Consider the following 15618-nt stretch of genomic DNA (forward strand, 5'->3'; position numbering starts at 1 on the left):
CTCCAACCCTATCCCCATCCTACCCGTTTCTTTCCTCATCCCCTTCCCCATCCCATCCCTATGTCCATCCCAATCCCCTTCCCCTCCCCGTGCCCATCCTTATTTCCCACCCTATTCCCATCCACATCCCTACACACCCTGGGGTACTCCCATCCCACCTCTGTGCCCATCCCCTTCCCTACCACTTCTTCATCGCCGCCCCATCCTCATCTCCACCCCTTTCACCATTTCATTCTCTATCTCTGCTCCCGTCCCCGTCCCCGTCCCCGTCCCTATCACATCTGCACCTCCATCCAATTCCCAACTCCCGCCCCCGTTCGGCTGCCGAGAACTGGGAACAGGAACACTCCTCCCGCCCTGGCGCGGTGCGGCGATTGATGTCATCACTGCTTCTGCCAACTGTTTGGTTGACGGCCAGACTGCTATCTGTGCGGAGGGCGGGGGGTGGGGGGGGATGGTGGCACTGTGCCTTCGCCTGTGCAAGCGCTGCCCCCTATCACGCGGCCGGGGCCGCCCTGTGCTCGCCGTCATTCTGCACCCCTCTTCGCCACAGGGGGAATATCCTTTCCCGTCCAGCCACCCGTCTCTCCGTCTCTATCCGCCCTGCTCTCGTGCCGCAGTGCGCCGACCCGTCCGCCGCTCTGGCTTCTGGTCCCGCTGGCTAAACGGTTTCGGATTTCTCCTGGCCAGCATCATTTGCGGCGCATGCCTGATAGGGCCGTCTGTCTGGAATACTACAATGCTGGGGAACATGGGGGAAGACTAGAATCCATCCTGTCACCGTGGCGAGCCGAGCATGTTGTTTCGGAAAATATATGCATACTGCATACTGTTGGTGTACAAGGGCGAGACAGGGAAACGGTCAAAAAACAGTATCGAGGGAACAGCTAAGTGGGAAAACGGGACTTCGTGTAGAAGAGAAAAGGGAGAGCGAAAGCACTGCATGAAAGGAACAAAGCAAAATGGGAATGTTTAACGTCTGCACAAGAATCCGTCTCTGGTGCTGGGCCATCCTGGGGGAATGGGAGGAGCAGTTTTCCTTTGGAGTATAATAAAGTCAGGAATGAGGGTGTGGGCTGCTGCTCCACGCTACCCCCCCTCTCATTCCAGCTGCATGATGACACCACATCCCAGCATCTCACTGGCTTCTCCTTTTTCTTTCTTTCTTTCTTCCTTTTTTTTTTTTTTTTTTTTTTTTTTTTTTTTTTTTTTTTTTTTTTTCCTCCCTCGAAATTGTATTTTGAAGACAATCAAAAGTAGAGCATGTTCTGGGTGTGGTTGCATTTGATTTTCCCAATAGCCAAAGTGGGGGGAACTGCTAAAGGAGAAAGACAGAGCATCTGCTGCTGAAACAAGCGGAGATCAAGGGCAGCAGTAAGTGATGGGAATCCTATGTATTCTCTCAATTCACCTCAAAACAATGTTAAAGTGGGAGAGAGTGGAGGAAGAAGATAACTTCTTTGCATGTTGGGGTTGCATGCGGAGGGGGCTTAGCGACCTGAATAAGAAAAGGGATGGAAGCTGAAACAAGGTGGAAAGAGGGAAAAGGCAGATGGAGTTTTACATTCAGTCCAAAATGTTTCAGAAATGTCTGGAAAACTGGTCAGATTGGAAGGGAGACAGGTGGGAGAGAGGCTGGAAAGAACAAATGGTCTTGAGGTGGAAATGGAGGCAGCAAGCAAAATTTCTGGGCTACAAGGGAGAGTATCTCTGCTCACATTTTAATTTTTTTCTGACCCCTTTCTCCTCCTCTCCACAGGGATGAAGACCTCTGCAACCCTTACAGCACTGTGTCTGTTAGCTTTCTCCTTTTCCCCAGCTGGTGAGTCTGTACTCCAAGGGGAGTATTTCTTCTTCACCCTGGCTGCATAGAATGTCCTGCAGAGACTAAAGTGCAATGCTCTAAAGAGAGAGAGATATGTAGAAGGATGATGAAGGGGAAGGAAAGAAAAAGGTAGATACAGGGCTGTAAGAAAAAATTTAGGAACTAGGGACTGGTTCAACCCCCAGAAAATAATGGGATTCATGAGACAGAGATCCAAAGCTTGCACTATAGGAATGTTTGAGTAAGGAGAACATCCAGGTCTGGAGTTTAGAAAGAGAATTAGCAGTGCATTATCCTATAGATTGTGCTGCATTTCATATAGCTGACAACCTGTGTCTGCACGATCTGCAGAGCATTTCCCAATACTCCACAAAATGTATTCTGTTGTAATTGTGAAAAGGTTAATGTCACCAGTGGTTACTGCTGGAGCACCCCCACTTTAGACAGGTCTTCTCGTTGCCAGTAAATTTTGTCCATCTCTGTGTTTCTGTTTTGAAAACCTAGCTTCCACTTTATTTTGGTTTTGTTCTGTTTTGTTGCTTCATCCTTTTGTTGGTATATCTTTGGCAAAAATTCAAGTGGGATCAAATTTCAAGAAAAAAAAAAAAAAGGAGAGATCAGCATGAGACATCAGAGTCAGGACAGACAGCAAAAGATTAACTCCAGTGAATGGAGAAAGTTCTACCTCAGAAAGACTGCATGTAAAAGAGCGATTATTGCACCTATTACATCCAAATCAGATCATTCCAATCTACTCTCATCCCCTTGTGCTGTATGAGATGGCTGGAGATGGACTTCCTCTCTTTGGTGACTACATAGGGATTGAATTGGAGCTCAGTTTTGCTCCCATAACACTTTTTTTCCTGTAAATATGCATGGTAGTTATCTCAAAGAGGATGTTATGTTGTGACTGTGAATTAGGAGGAGAGGCATCCAAGAGCTGGCCCCTGAAGGTAAAAAGAAAAAGTCTGTGATGCACAGAAGACCTTAAATGAGGATTTCTTACTTTTCTGTATAGGAGTTCTGTTTTAACTTGGACAATAACAGTAACCAACATCTGGTCTCTCATTGTCTTTTTCAGTTTTGGTTCATCTACAAATTGGTGAGTTAGGGTTGCAGTTTTGTCAGACCTCAAGGGTGAATTTACTGCAACCTGGACAATAAAATACAAGCATTTATAAAGCATGTGAATTGATTACCAGAACAAATACAGATTGAAATAATTGAAAATCTGTCTAAAAATTCACCTCTTTTGTCCTTGTACTCTGAGGTTTTACTTCACTCGTGTCCTCTCATTTTAGAGTTGATCCAGTTTTCTAGTCATCTTGCAGGGGGAAGAAAAGATAGTAAAACTGTCTTTTCAAAATTAAAAATTGGTTTTAGGTAAGAACCCAAGTCCTTGCTTTTTATCAGAAACCATCAAGAAAGTAAAGATCTTTTGCCAATGCTTATTACCATTAAGAAATCAGCCAGAACTGGAAAAGTATGGAGCTCCACTACCCTGTGTACGTAAATTATATGTATCTGGCTCTCCCTGGATCAACAATCAGCAGCTGAGCCCTCGCTGGCAGCTGGGTGTGGAACAGAATAGTCCCTTTATGCCACAGAATATGATTAAATAGAAATCCCAAGAGTCCTTCTGCATTCTGCAAGTAATGGCTCTTGGAATGAGGAAGGACTAAGAATAAAACCCCAGACCAGATGGTCTTTACTCATGCAGTACTCCCAGTAGAAAGCTAAAGGCTAAGTCCATAAGATGTAGCACTATGTACCGTGCCTTGGGCTGGTCCTGCACACATCCCTGCAGTGCCCCAGATCACTGTCTTTTTCCTGCCAGCTCTTTCCTTCAACCCATCCCCAAGTATGCAAACATTTTCCCTCTCTGTGTCTAGCAGGAAATATTTTCATATTCCTGGCTGCAGAAGGAAGCAGCTCTTTCACCCGTTATGTTTGGATAAATGAGCAGTCCAGTTCAATTCCTTCTCTGCCACACAACACACACAGCCAAGTCTTCCTGAGTGTGGAAAAGATCTGCTCTGCTCAGTACTCAGGGAGGATGATGGACCAGATAGTTATTTTCTAAAAGAGGCATGCAATCCGTTGCTTACTGTGTCAATGTACACAACTTTTGTTACCCCAAGCAAACATTTTCTATGAGTCAGATTCCTTTTTTTTTTTTCTCTCTAAAACATAGAGATTTTGACCGACCTCAGCAGGAAGGCAAGGAGCAATTTGTTACCAAAATACATCAAGGAGTGTTGCAGAAGTGCATAGTCAGGTAGATCTGGTGGTATTTACAGTCTCTTACTCTGCCCAGACTTCAATTCTGGTGGAAGCAGCAGATGGAGAATCAGGATTCACTGTATCTGAATGCCTTTAAAGAAGAAAACCAGCCAGCAGGGGGGGATTGAGGCAGAGGGAAGAGCATTTCTCCCATCAGCAGTGGGTGGTGTCTCCTGAATAAATAAGCATCTCATAACAAACTTCGTGAAGACTTCTTATAGAAATCCCTCTTCTTTCTTCACTCTCCTCTTCTTGCAGGCTGGTTTCCATGGGTGGTCAACGGACAAGAACTGGAAAGTGAAACTGGTAAATATTACTGGCATGTTAATATAATAAAGAATGCTAATGTGACTTTGTTGTCCTATATAGCTACAGCCTGGTTAGTTGCAAATGCTGTTCTTTGTTTCCTGGCCTCTGACACTGTAACTTGTCTTTCAAGGAAGACTTCTAAAATAACTTGCTAAATCTTATGTGCTCTTACAAGTAATGTTGGGATTTTGAACACTTTGCATGAAGTTACTTCAAAGGCTGTAAGATCACATTTCTAAAGCAGTGAGAAGCTGGAGCAACTTCACCACTGCTCAGGAAAATCCTGAGCAAAATGGTGTGGAAGTGATATACTTTATCTGCAAGACTGCTGTGAAAGAATATTAACTGGTTTTCACACTGAATGTGTTGTTGGGGGTAAATTGCTTTATCCATTTGTACCTTACTTCTTCCATTTCTCTGACATAACAAGATAAAATAAATGTATAGTTGCATCATGTTTCAGCACTTAGAGGGACCACAAGAGCCTGACTTTTCTTCATACTGAAGCAACTGAGTAAGCCTTTAGACATTTTGCAGCTATGACCCTTTTTGGAAAACAATTCAGAGGCCAGTCCAAAATGTGTCAGCCAAGCTCCCCTTTCCTTCACACTTTGTCCTTCCATCACTACCTCAGTTTGCCATCTGTTGCCCTTCAGAGAAACTCATCTGCTGATGAATTCTTACAGTCTAGACTTCAGAGTTGCCTTGCTCCTAACGTGCAGTGAGTACTCCAGCTGCCTGTCCTACCGTTGCAGGAGCCATCAGTGCCTTGGTTTCAGAAGACTTTTCTTCCAATCATGATGCCTACCATGGCCATATCTGAGAAATTGGAATATGAAACCAGAGTTCAGTAAGGGTTTAGTGTAACACCATAGGATCATACATAGTTCACTCCAAAAGTAATGCCTCCTATTTATTGCCATAGAAACTCCAATGGATACTAAGAGAGCAATAATACTTTTTGACAGACAAAATTCTCACCTACAAAACACTCTTTTTCTACATAGCCTCCACCATTAGCTATGCATTTTTACCAGTGATGAACAGGAGCCTACATGCTTCACTCATAAAAATTTGCAATGCTGTCAAGAACATTGGTTTGTCTATCACATCACTGTCTGATGTGAAACACACCACCTCTTCTGAAACACACCACCTACTGCCTCATTGTGCTAGCATTCACTGTTCATTCTCCAGAAACATTCAGCAAGTATCAATAAATACCAGTGGGTACAATTTCTTCCAACACTGAGGATTCAATTACACACATTTGCTTCATACTCACTTCCATGTCAGATGCTATTTTGTCAGAATGCCCTTCTGCTGCCATCTGCCACACAACAAAATATAGCAGAAGTTTGGTGGGCAGGTTCAACCTCTACTGCCATACCATCAGCATTTACTTCTGGTGTCATGGGCCACCAAAACAAAGTAGGAAGCATTACTTTTGAAGCAACCCCCATGGAACTGGTTGAGTTGGAAGGGACCATTAAGGATTATCTACTCCCACCCCCTTGTTCAAGATGTCAAGGGACGTCAAGATGTCAAGATGTCCAGGTGGAGGCCGGTAACAAGTGGTGTCCCCCAAGGGTCTGTCTTGGGACCGGTGCTCTTTAACATCTTTATTAATGACATCAATGAGGGTATTGAGTGCACCCTCAGCAAGTTTGCTGACGACACCAAGCTGAGTGGTGCGGTTGATACGGTGGAAGGAAGGGATGCCATTCAGAGGGACCTCGACAGGCTGGAGGGCTGGGCTCGGGTGAACCTGATGAGGTTCAACACGGCAAAGTGCAAGGTTTTGCATTTGGGCCGGAAGAACCCCAGGCACCTGTACAGGCTGGGAGGAGCGGTCCTTGAGAGCAGCTCGGCAGAGAAGGACCTGGGGGTCCTGATGGACGAGAGACTGAATATGAGCCAGCAGTGCGCTCTGGCAGCTCGAAAGGCAAATGGGATCCTGGGCTCCATCAGGAGAGGGGTGGCCAGCAGGGACAGGGAGGTGATTGTCCCTCTCTACTCGGCTCTTGTGAGGCCCCATCTGGAGTACTGTGTCCAGGTGTGGAGCCCTCAGTACAAGAAAGACATTGAGATTTTGGAAAGGGTCCAGAGGAGGGCGACTAAGATGATCAGGGGGCTGGAGCACCTCCCCTATGAGGACAGGCTGAGGGAGTTGGGCTTGTTCAGCCTGGAGAAGAGAAGGCTGCGGGGTGACCTCATTGCAGCCTATCAATACCTGAAGGGAACCTACACCCAGGAGGGGAGTAAACTCTTCAAAAGGGCTGATAACAGCAGGACTAGGGGAAATGGTTTTAAGTTGAAGGAGGGAAGATTTAGGTTGGATGTTGGGGGGAAGTTCTTTACTAGGAGAGTGGTTAGGCCCTGGAACGGGCTGCCCAGGGAGGTTGTGGATGCCCCGTCCTTGGACGTGTTTAAGGCCAGGTTGGACGGGGTCCTGGGCAACCTGATCTGAATGTGTATGTTTGGTGGCCCTGCTAGGCAGGGGGGTTGGAACTACATGATCCTTGGGGTCCCTTCCAACCCGGGTGATTCTGTGATTCTGTAATCTACAGCTGTGGGGAAATCTCTGGACTCTCAGAACACACTGGAGACACAACAGCACACCAATATGGTTAAAAACTGTTAGTCTACTTTATTGTTAAGCACTACTCTATTTATACATGTTAACAGAGCATTCTATAAAACACTCTTCAACTGTTCACACAGGCGCTTATCCAATCAGAGTTGTGAGTCTTTCTTTCTTCTCTAAAGGTGTCCTTGGTTCTCGTGCTGCTTATCTTGCTCCACAGCTGCTGCTCTGAACAGTTTTTCCTGTATTCCCACATACAGCCAAACATGAACACTAAGCATTCCAATTCCAGTTCAGTCACTGAGGAAAGCAATGGATAAGGATGGAATGAGTTCACTACATTTATGTACCTACTGGATTGAATCCCAGTCTCCTGAGCCTACCACAGTGGCCAAGATAATTCAAGCTAGCTATAGCTTGTCATGTAAGGAACAGCAAAAGTAAAGACAAACTCTCACAGGACATAGAAGGACCTAGGTGTCCTGGTGGACAAGCTGACCATGAGCCAGGGCACCCTTGTGGCCAAGAGGGTCAGTGATATCCCAGGGTTCATTAAAAGGAATGTGGCCAGCAGATTGAAAGGAGGATATCCTTGCTCTCTGCTCTGCTCTGGTAAGGCCACATCTAGAGTATTCTGTCCAGTTCTGGGCTACTCATTTCAAGACAGATAGGGAACTTAAAGAGACAGTCCAGTGGAAGGCTATAAACATCATTAAGGGACTGGAGAATCCCTTAGGAGGAAAGGCGGGCAGACCTGGGCCTGCAGTGCTTATCAGTGCTTATAAATCAGTGCTTATAAATATCTAATGGGTGGGAGTCAAGTGAATGAGGTCAGGCTCTTTTCAGTGTCGCCCAGCACAAGGGGCAGGGGGAACAATTTAGAACATAGAAAATTCCATATGGACATGAGAAAAAACTTATTCACTGTAAGGTTTACAGAGCCCTTGAACAAGATGCCCAGATTGGTTGAGGAGTTTCCTTCTCTGGAGATATTCAAAACCCACCTGGATGCTTTCCTGTGTTATCTACTATATTGAACCTCTCCAGAGATTTCTCTCAACCCTATGATTTTGTGATTCTGTGACATTCTCTCTTTTCCAGGTGATGTTCAGACAAGCTCTCTCATCAGCACCCCTGGTAAGTACTTAGCTCTCAGCAACTTCAAGCTTCTTTTATTTCCCTGTTCACCTTTATTCCTACTTATTGCCCCAGATGTTAAGAAACCCCTCTTCCTCACCTTTGACATCTGGCAGTGCTCTTCCAGAATTTACAGCTTTCAGAGAGTCTTTTCTGTGCACCATGCAGGGAAGTGAATCAAGGTAGCTAATGATTTGTTCTCCAAGGAATTGCTGGCTTCACCTGAGATACTCAAAACTGTCTGAAGTTGACTGCACTGCAAGAAGCCATGAAATCTGAAGCTTACACAGCCTGAGCTTCCAAAGGAAGTTGTAGGCAGAGACTAAGTGACAAGGGAGACAAATTGACCAGGTTCACCTGTCCTCCCTGCCGCACCTGCAGCTAATGTGGATAGGGAATGACACTGGGGAGTGGCTAAATATAGCTGAAAAATATGGTAAGTGGGAGGCACTCTCGATGAGCACTTACTCAGGCAGGTCCAATCCGCGGCCCAGCACGGCTCGCATTGTGGCCCGCCCCCTGGTGGCAGCTCTTCCCCGTCGAGTGACCAGGCGCCCGCTCGTCGCTCTCAGCAAACATCGGTACGTGATTGGCGCTGTCTGGGCAGAAATTAGGGCACAGGAGGGTTCTTGCAAATAGTTTTGTGCGTTTTGATACACTGGCTAAACACAGTCCTGTGAACAGCGGAGAATACACAGCCGTGCTTTCTGTTTTGATACAGGAATTTGAGAGCAGGCTTCAAGACTGCCAAAAAAATCACCAGTTTATGTTTGTGACTCCATTTTCAGTCGACACAAATACATCACCTGCAAACTTTCAAATGGAATGTATAGAGTTGCAATCAAATATTCAACTGAAAAAAAAGAAATGATCATAACTATTTATTCGACTTTTATAAGACCTCTCGTAACAGAGATAAATATCCCTTGCTCACAGTCATGCTTTACTCATGTCATCACTTTTGGCAGTATGCACGTTTGTGAGCAACTACTGTAGAGAATGAAGAACAGGAAGAGTAAAACTTAATTAAAAATCTCTGATGAGCACACTGATAACTCACGAAGAATTGTAACCAGCGCCATCGAGCCAGACTGATGCATTAGTATCACAAAAATACAGTCAAATATCCTACTAGCTTCATATTTTTGTTTCTCTCTCTATAGCATATATTTCACAAGGGCTGTTCTGAAAGTAATGCCTGCCGTTTTATTATGTTGGCCCATGACATCACAGGTGAATGTTGGTGATATGACAGTAGAGGTTGAACCTTCCCACCAGTATTCTGTTATGTTCTGTTGATGTGCGACAGATGGCAGCAGAGGTGCAGTCTGACAAAATGGTGTCTGACACTGAAGTGCATAAGAAGCAGGAGTGTGTCCCTGAATTTCTCCATGCAAAACAAACAAAGAAAGAAACAACAACAACAAAACTGATTTTCTTTGACGCTTGCGGAACATTTCTAGAAACCAAACAGTGGATGTGAGCACAATGGTGCATTTCAGCAATGGTGACAGTGGGTCACCTCCACTGGCACAGATTTTAACAAGACTGGCATGCGTCCTCTTGTTCATCGCAGGTGAAAATGCATAGCTAATGGTAGTGACTATGTTGGAAAAATACTGTTTTGTTGCTAGGAATTTGATCTATCAAGCAGAATTACTGTGCTCGTTGTATCTGCTGTAGTTTCCATGGAAATAAATAAGAGGCATTACTTTCAGAGCAACCTATGTTTATGCAGCCTAAGACAATTTATCTTCACTCAGTGAAGTTCAGGCAAGCTAAATGGTTGGACAGCCATGGCTTACATCATGCAAATATGCATGGAGAGCCAAGCCTTGCTGTGGAGATTGCCCCAGGGGAATCATTGTCTAGAATATCATGGGTCAAGCAGAAAACACTGGGAAAACACAGGCAGAGAAAAGTGGAAGCACAGTATGATGTTCACATGGTTTCATGATCTTCCTGGGGGCTGGTGTGAGATGACTGCAACATATGTGAATCTCACATTCAGACTGTGAGACTGGATGGTCTGTAGGAGGATAGATGAATGCCTTCTGTGTCCACAACAAAATGATTGTGACTAACCTGCTTCTGAACTTGAGAAGGCTAAATATGAGGCCTTGACAGAAAACTTTTCTTTCAAAATGCATACTGTGGAAGGATCAAGAAGAAACTCTTCAGAGAGGATGTGCCATGGAATCCATCTCTGCCCTATAGCATCCCATCAGCTGTAGAAAACCCAGCGTATTCACAGAAGCCTGCTGTTAATCTGACAAATCAGATTGTTGATGAATGTATGAACAACATGTATTATGTCTACAAATCAATAGTGATGAGCCATTGGCAGAACTGTGGGAGGGAGGAAGGGGCTGAAATCTCAGATCTTTCATCTCTTTTTTCAGCTGCAGATGTAACCCCACCTGTTCTTCTCAGTCCTGGTGAGTTTATTATCATTTCACAGCTGAGTGTTGCAGACTCATCTTCCCTCTCCTCACTCAGTCCCTTGAACACTTAGAATTCCAAGTTCCCTGAAAGTCCCTAACTGGAGCCCCAGCGCCCAGGAGACTCTTTTTCTGTATGTCCGTTTATGTTGTCTTTGCTTCTGGTTGACACAGGAACTGTGCAGGAGTTTTCTATTACCACTGATGAAAACTTGCACCTGGCAAGTCGTCTGAGTCCCTTTCCAGTTTGTCACTGGGTAAACAATAAAATGTACTGTTTTACTGTGGTACAGGTGGACTGGTTTATAACAGGGGACAATAAAACCAACCTCATTTTGCTTTCTTGTCATGGGCTTTAAAAAAACCAGCTGGTCCAGCTAGTAAAAGCCAGTCCCAAGTTTCTTTGCTTGCCAAAATGGATGGCAATTACTCAAGCTTTTGAATTATAATTCAGGATGCCTTTTACAGTGTGATTTTGAACAATAGTGGTAATGCTTTATGCTAAAGCTTGGACAGACTCTTACCATTGTTGGCTCAATAGCTGACACTAGATTCACACTGGGTTTGTACTTTTTTTTACTTTGTGCAAGTAACAAAGAAATTTTTTTCACATCAGAAGTCACAAAAGAGGGCTTTTGAAAGAGCTTTACTTTTTTTTTTTTTTTAATAAGCCAGTTTTATTAGGAGGAAATAGTTGTAAACCACACTGATTTTGCTACTTTTCTGTCTTTCAGTTCAGTCTGACACTGAAACTACAACAGCTTCATCAGGTATGTTTAAGTTTGCTGCCTGCACCTTCTTACTGACCCACTTTCACACACCTTGTAACCTCTCCAGATGGGTGCTGGCTGAGCACCAAACTTTGTCTCCTCAGATCTGCTGACAAAATTCACTTCATCCTTGCTCCTTGTATTAAGAGTACTGGATAATGGCAGTAGTAGAAATGGAAATCTTTCACTGGGTGTCTTGCCCAGGGTGGGAAAAATTGTCAGAACACAAGACCCTGCAGGCATGCTGAGTGGTATGTCTGAAGGAAATTCAAGAAAACTCATCATCGTTAACCCCAGTCAGTGGGGTTGATTGTCCAAGTTTGCATCCCGAAGTGAAAGACTATAGATCTATTAGGAACATGTTAAATGTGCAACTACAGTTTATGTTTTGTTTATTTGTATCTGTCCACTTGAAAGAATATGCCTTCCGTGTTGAGGATTCCCAGTAGGGCTGTTTTGTACCTCATTTTCCCTTACTTTTATCTTATGAAGCAAGGTGATCAGAAATATTTGCCTTATTTTTCTCTTCTCTAAAACATTCCCATCTCTTACATGAGAATGGAAAATAGTTGCTAGCAGCTTTCACTAGAAGCCTGGAAAACAGTACCTGGTAAAACAGTATGCGTCCAGAATGCATACAACTGCCAGTGATGCTGGATTGAACCTCTGTGTATTACGTGTGTTCTCAGATTGTCGAGAGGAGCAGTTCCCTTGCACACGCCTGTATTCTGTTCACAAACCAGTAAAGCAGTGTATCAGCTACCTTTGTGTTACCAGGTAAGAAAACAGCAGTCTCCAAGAAAAGCCCTAAAAGCCCTCCAGAAATGGCACATCCACTTCAACAATTGTTTCCTTTGGAAGCTACACCTTCTTTCAAGGAACCAGTTGTTGAGGTTAATCCTACCCTCAGAGCTGTCTTTTAAAGTCATTAATTAAAACAGCATAACATCTATTATCTGAGCAGCACTAAGGAGCTACTACTATGTGTCCTGTATTGTAATCCTCATGTGAATCACTCGGCCATACCACGAAGACTTGACAAAGGTTACCATTCTTTTGATGATAGCCTTATTCTGATCATTCCAAAAATATATGGGATTTGCCTACTCATCATGAATATAAGCATGAGTTTATGTTTATTGCTTATCTCTTTTTTGTTTCTTTTTATTACTGTGCTTTTCTCTGTTGTCCTTGGCATTCTCCTGGTGATCTCACAGTGTGCGTCGCATGTACGTAATAAACAAGGAGGTGTGCTCTCGCATTGTCTGCAAGGAAAATGAAGTCATGCAAGGTGAGTTACAGTACAAGATAGCCTAGGGGAGGGAATAGAAGAACAACTGCAGCCATCTGATACTGTCTCCAAACTAACATTTCCTAGCCCCAATCTACATGCAGTATTTTCCCTAGACTAATTCTGGGGGAACTCTAATGCAATGCAGGCTTGCATCCAGTACACATGCCATGAAAAGCACTGGGAGGCAGATATAATACTACCAAAATTTTGAGAGCTCTTGGCTGTGCCTTGAATTTGCTTGGTTTTCATCATGCTCGGCTAACCCCAGACAAGCCTTTACTCAAACTTACATTCCTTTGAGGTTAAAGAGTAACTCTCAGTATTTCTATTCATAAATTCAAAAAAAGAAAAAAAAAAAAAGATCCAATCTAGATTTCTTATGTAGTCCTTGCTGTTGCAGCAAGTTTCTGCAGACACAGTGAAGGATATACTCCTAAATTTTGTGGTAGTGACGAGTTTGAAGGAAGCTTTGATTATCTGTCAGCATGTATTCATGCGCTTTGTTTTCAGATGAGATCTGTCGCCAACTGGCCGGCCTTCCTTCTCGACGTCTCCGCCGATCTGGGCAACTCCCATATCTCCCTTGTAAACAGATCCTGGCGCAGCAGCACAGGAGGCCTGATGCTCTGTGAGCTACCAAAAGTAGAAGAGAAAAAAGAAGAGAGAGAAGAGAAATCATCATCCCCTGCCTACAACCCAAGACAAGTCCTTCTTTCTTGTTGTGATTCCCCCACCATTTCCTTGCTTCTCTGCTTTCTCCCACATCCTCTTCTTCAAGTTCTGCAGTGCACAGAGTTCCCTATCTGTCATGGTAGCTGCAACTGTCTTCTAAATCTGTTGCTGAGGATGTGGGATGCTCCCCTTTTTTCTCCGTTTCTACTTGGCAGGCTTGTTTCCCGGAGGTCCTTATGTCTGTGTATTGTCTCTGCAGAGAAACATGAATGGAGATAGGGTGTCCTCTCCAATGGAGGAAATGCCCTAAGCTGTGTCTCATGTGGAGGAATGCAAGACTGTATACACAAGGCTTTATGCCCTGGCCTAGGTTTCTTGCATGGCGTGAGTACAAGTTCTGATACTCCTAGTCATACTGTCCTTCTCCAGTCCTCCACAGCTACTGAGTTTGCTCTGTGTCTGCTGGACTCAGAGAAGTGACAGAACTGGGAGATGAGCTGTCCTCCACCCAAGGCAAACCTCATTGTATGGCAGCAGATGATCTGTAACTACCTCTGGGAAGTTCTTCATTTCATGCCCATTGCCTCCCTCACACAAATACTGCCAAAAGGAAGAATTCTTGATTTAATATGGCATTATACTTTTCTCAAGAAGATTATGTTCTCAAGAAGAGAGATCTCTCTTCTCATCTCTCCTTTTCTCTCCTCTCCTTTGCTCTTCCCTTTCCACTGAAGAAAACTCTTGATACCCATTTCAGACAAGTTTCAGGAAGCAGGAAGTATGGATACACCTGTTCCTAAGCCCAAGAGAGCCCCCAAAACATGTGTGTCCTTAAAGAACTGGGGACTTGCTTCTTGTGGGGTGAAGGACAGGGCAAGAGACAATGAATTAGCTTGTCCTGATGACTTGTTTGATCTAGTTTCATCTACACTCACCAGCTGCTGAGTCCACTTTCACTATCTCCACTTGAGTTCCTACCTCCTGACCTGGTGTGTTCTGCACAGAAAGGAGTCAAGCTGAAATGAGATGTGGTAGAGGAATCATTATCTGGGGGGATCCTTGGGTTTTCCTGCAGGTTTTCTGTGTGCTGTATTGCACAGAACCGGGTGCTGGTGGGGAGGTGGATATATCTCTAGGTATGAGCATAGAAACAGGCCAACCTCGGGAAAATAATTCACTCTGGTAGCACTGGATGTCTGTTGGCTGCTAGAGAACCTCACTTTCTAGATGCACAGAAAACATTTCCAGGTACACGGTCAGTGTTCTGAGATTAGATAAGGGAAGTGGTGAAGAGCTGTCTGAAGAGTCTTCATCACTCTCTGTGACTTTTGGTGGCATGCCTAACTGTTCTGTAGAGCACCTTATCTCAGCATCTATCTCAATACAGCAAAATCAATAAGGAACTCTGGGCACTGTTCCTAGCTCTAGCATAGTTTGCTACAGCATGTATTCGCAATCACAACACAATGTACTCTGCTACTGAACCAAGTACCATTCAGCCTGGCAGGAACAGCGGTCTGCTGAACAACCAGAGTAACACAATACATAAGTTTGCTGTACAGAGTTAGAATTCTCAGAAAACTGATGAGAGCCTCTCCACAATACTTGGATTTCTGCTGTATGCAGATAGAAGTTGCATTACATCCTCCATGTACGGAAGGACATCCTGCAGAGGCATGTTTGCTCTATATATGGTCAAAATTGGCTAAATGGGCTAAATCTCTAAAGGTTAATAAATTTTATAGGACAAAGAATTTCAAGTTATGCACTGACTGCATATATATACATAAGGGCATAGCCCTTGTACACAGAGGATGATGTTCCTATTGAGTACTCTAGGCTCAAGAGATTAGGGATGGATGAGGAAATTATACTGAATACACGTTTGTGCAGAGAGGAGGGCACCAAGAACTTAATCTCAAAACTGATCAAGTAACTTGCAGTCACTGACTTCTATGCTGGGATGCCTATGAAGCCCCTCCTCACATCCTGCCCCCCTGTAGGATGGAAATGAAAAGTTAGAAGGAGCTCTTGGAAATTGGACTAGGGCAAGTCCCCACCCTGTATTTAGAGTTGAATATAAGCTGATATATAGATGTATAACTGCATAACATATCTACTGTACAGTATATAGAAGTATTCATACAATTTGGGGAATAGTTAGAAATCTTTCTGTTGCTTGCTTTCAGCAAGGATAGGAAGAGGTGCTCCTCCCCAGGAGAACACTGTTCTAATGCTTGAGTCCGTATAATATACACAAAACATTAAAAGAAAGTTTATTTTCTGTTTTTCTTGGCAAA

The 15618-nt window shown here is 44.2% G+C and overlaps 1 protein-coding gene across 1 annotated transcript; it reads left to right on the forward strand.

Annotated features, from left to right (window-relative positions):
• The first annotated feature begins 1214 nt into the window (after positions 1-1214).
• Positions 1215-15618, forward strand: MFAP5 (microfibril associated protein 5). The gene is made up of 9 exons (XM_042868230.1): positions 1215-1374; positions 1760-1822; positions 4367-4414; positions 8106-8141; positions 10544-10579; positions 11317-11352; positions 12042-12129; positions 12570-12643; positions 13157-15618. The coding sequence occupies exons 2-9, from the start codon at positions 1762-1764 to the stop codon at positions 13276-13278; spliced, it is 501 nt and encodes a 166-aa protein (XP_042724164.1). The 5' UTR covers positions 1215-1374; positions 1760-1761; the 3' UTR covers positions 13279-15618.

Source organism: Lagopus leucura, unplaced genomic scaffold (assembly GCF_019238085.1).
Source record: "Lagopus leucura isolate 7727_CA_CO unplaced genomic scaffold, USGS_WTPT01 Super-Scaffold_100001, whole genome shotgun sequence".
Lineage (NCBI taxonomy): Eukaryota > Metazoa > Chordata > Aves > Galliformes > Phasianidae > Lagopus > Lagopus leucura.

Coding starts and splice junctions, on each gene's coding strand:
- MFAP5 (XM_042868230.1), top strand. CDS start 1,762: ATGAAGACCTCTGCAACCCTTACAGCACTGTGTCTGTTAGCTTTCTCC. Junction 10,580..11,316: donor ACCTGTTCTTCTCAGTCCTG/GTGAGTTTATTA, acceptor TCTGTCTTTCAG/TTCAGTCTGACACTGAAACT. Junction 12,130..12,569: donor AGCTACCTTTGTGTTACCAG/GTAAGAAAACAG, acceptor GTGATCTCACAG/TGTGCGTCGCATGTACGTAA.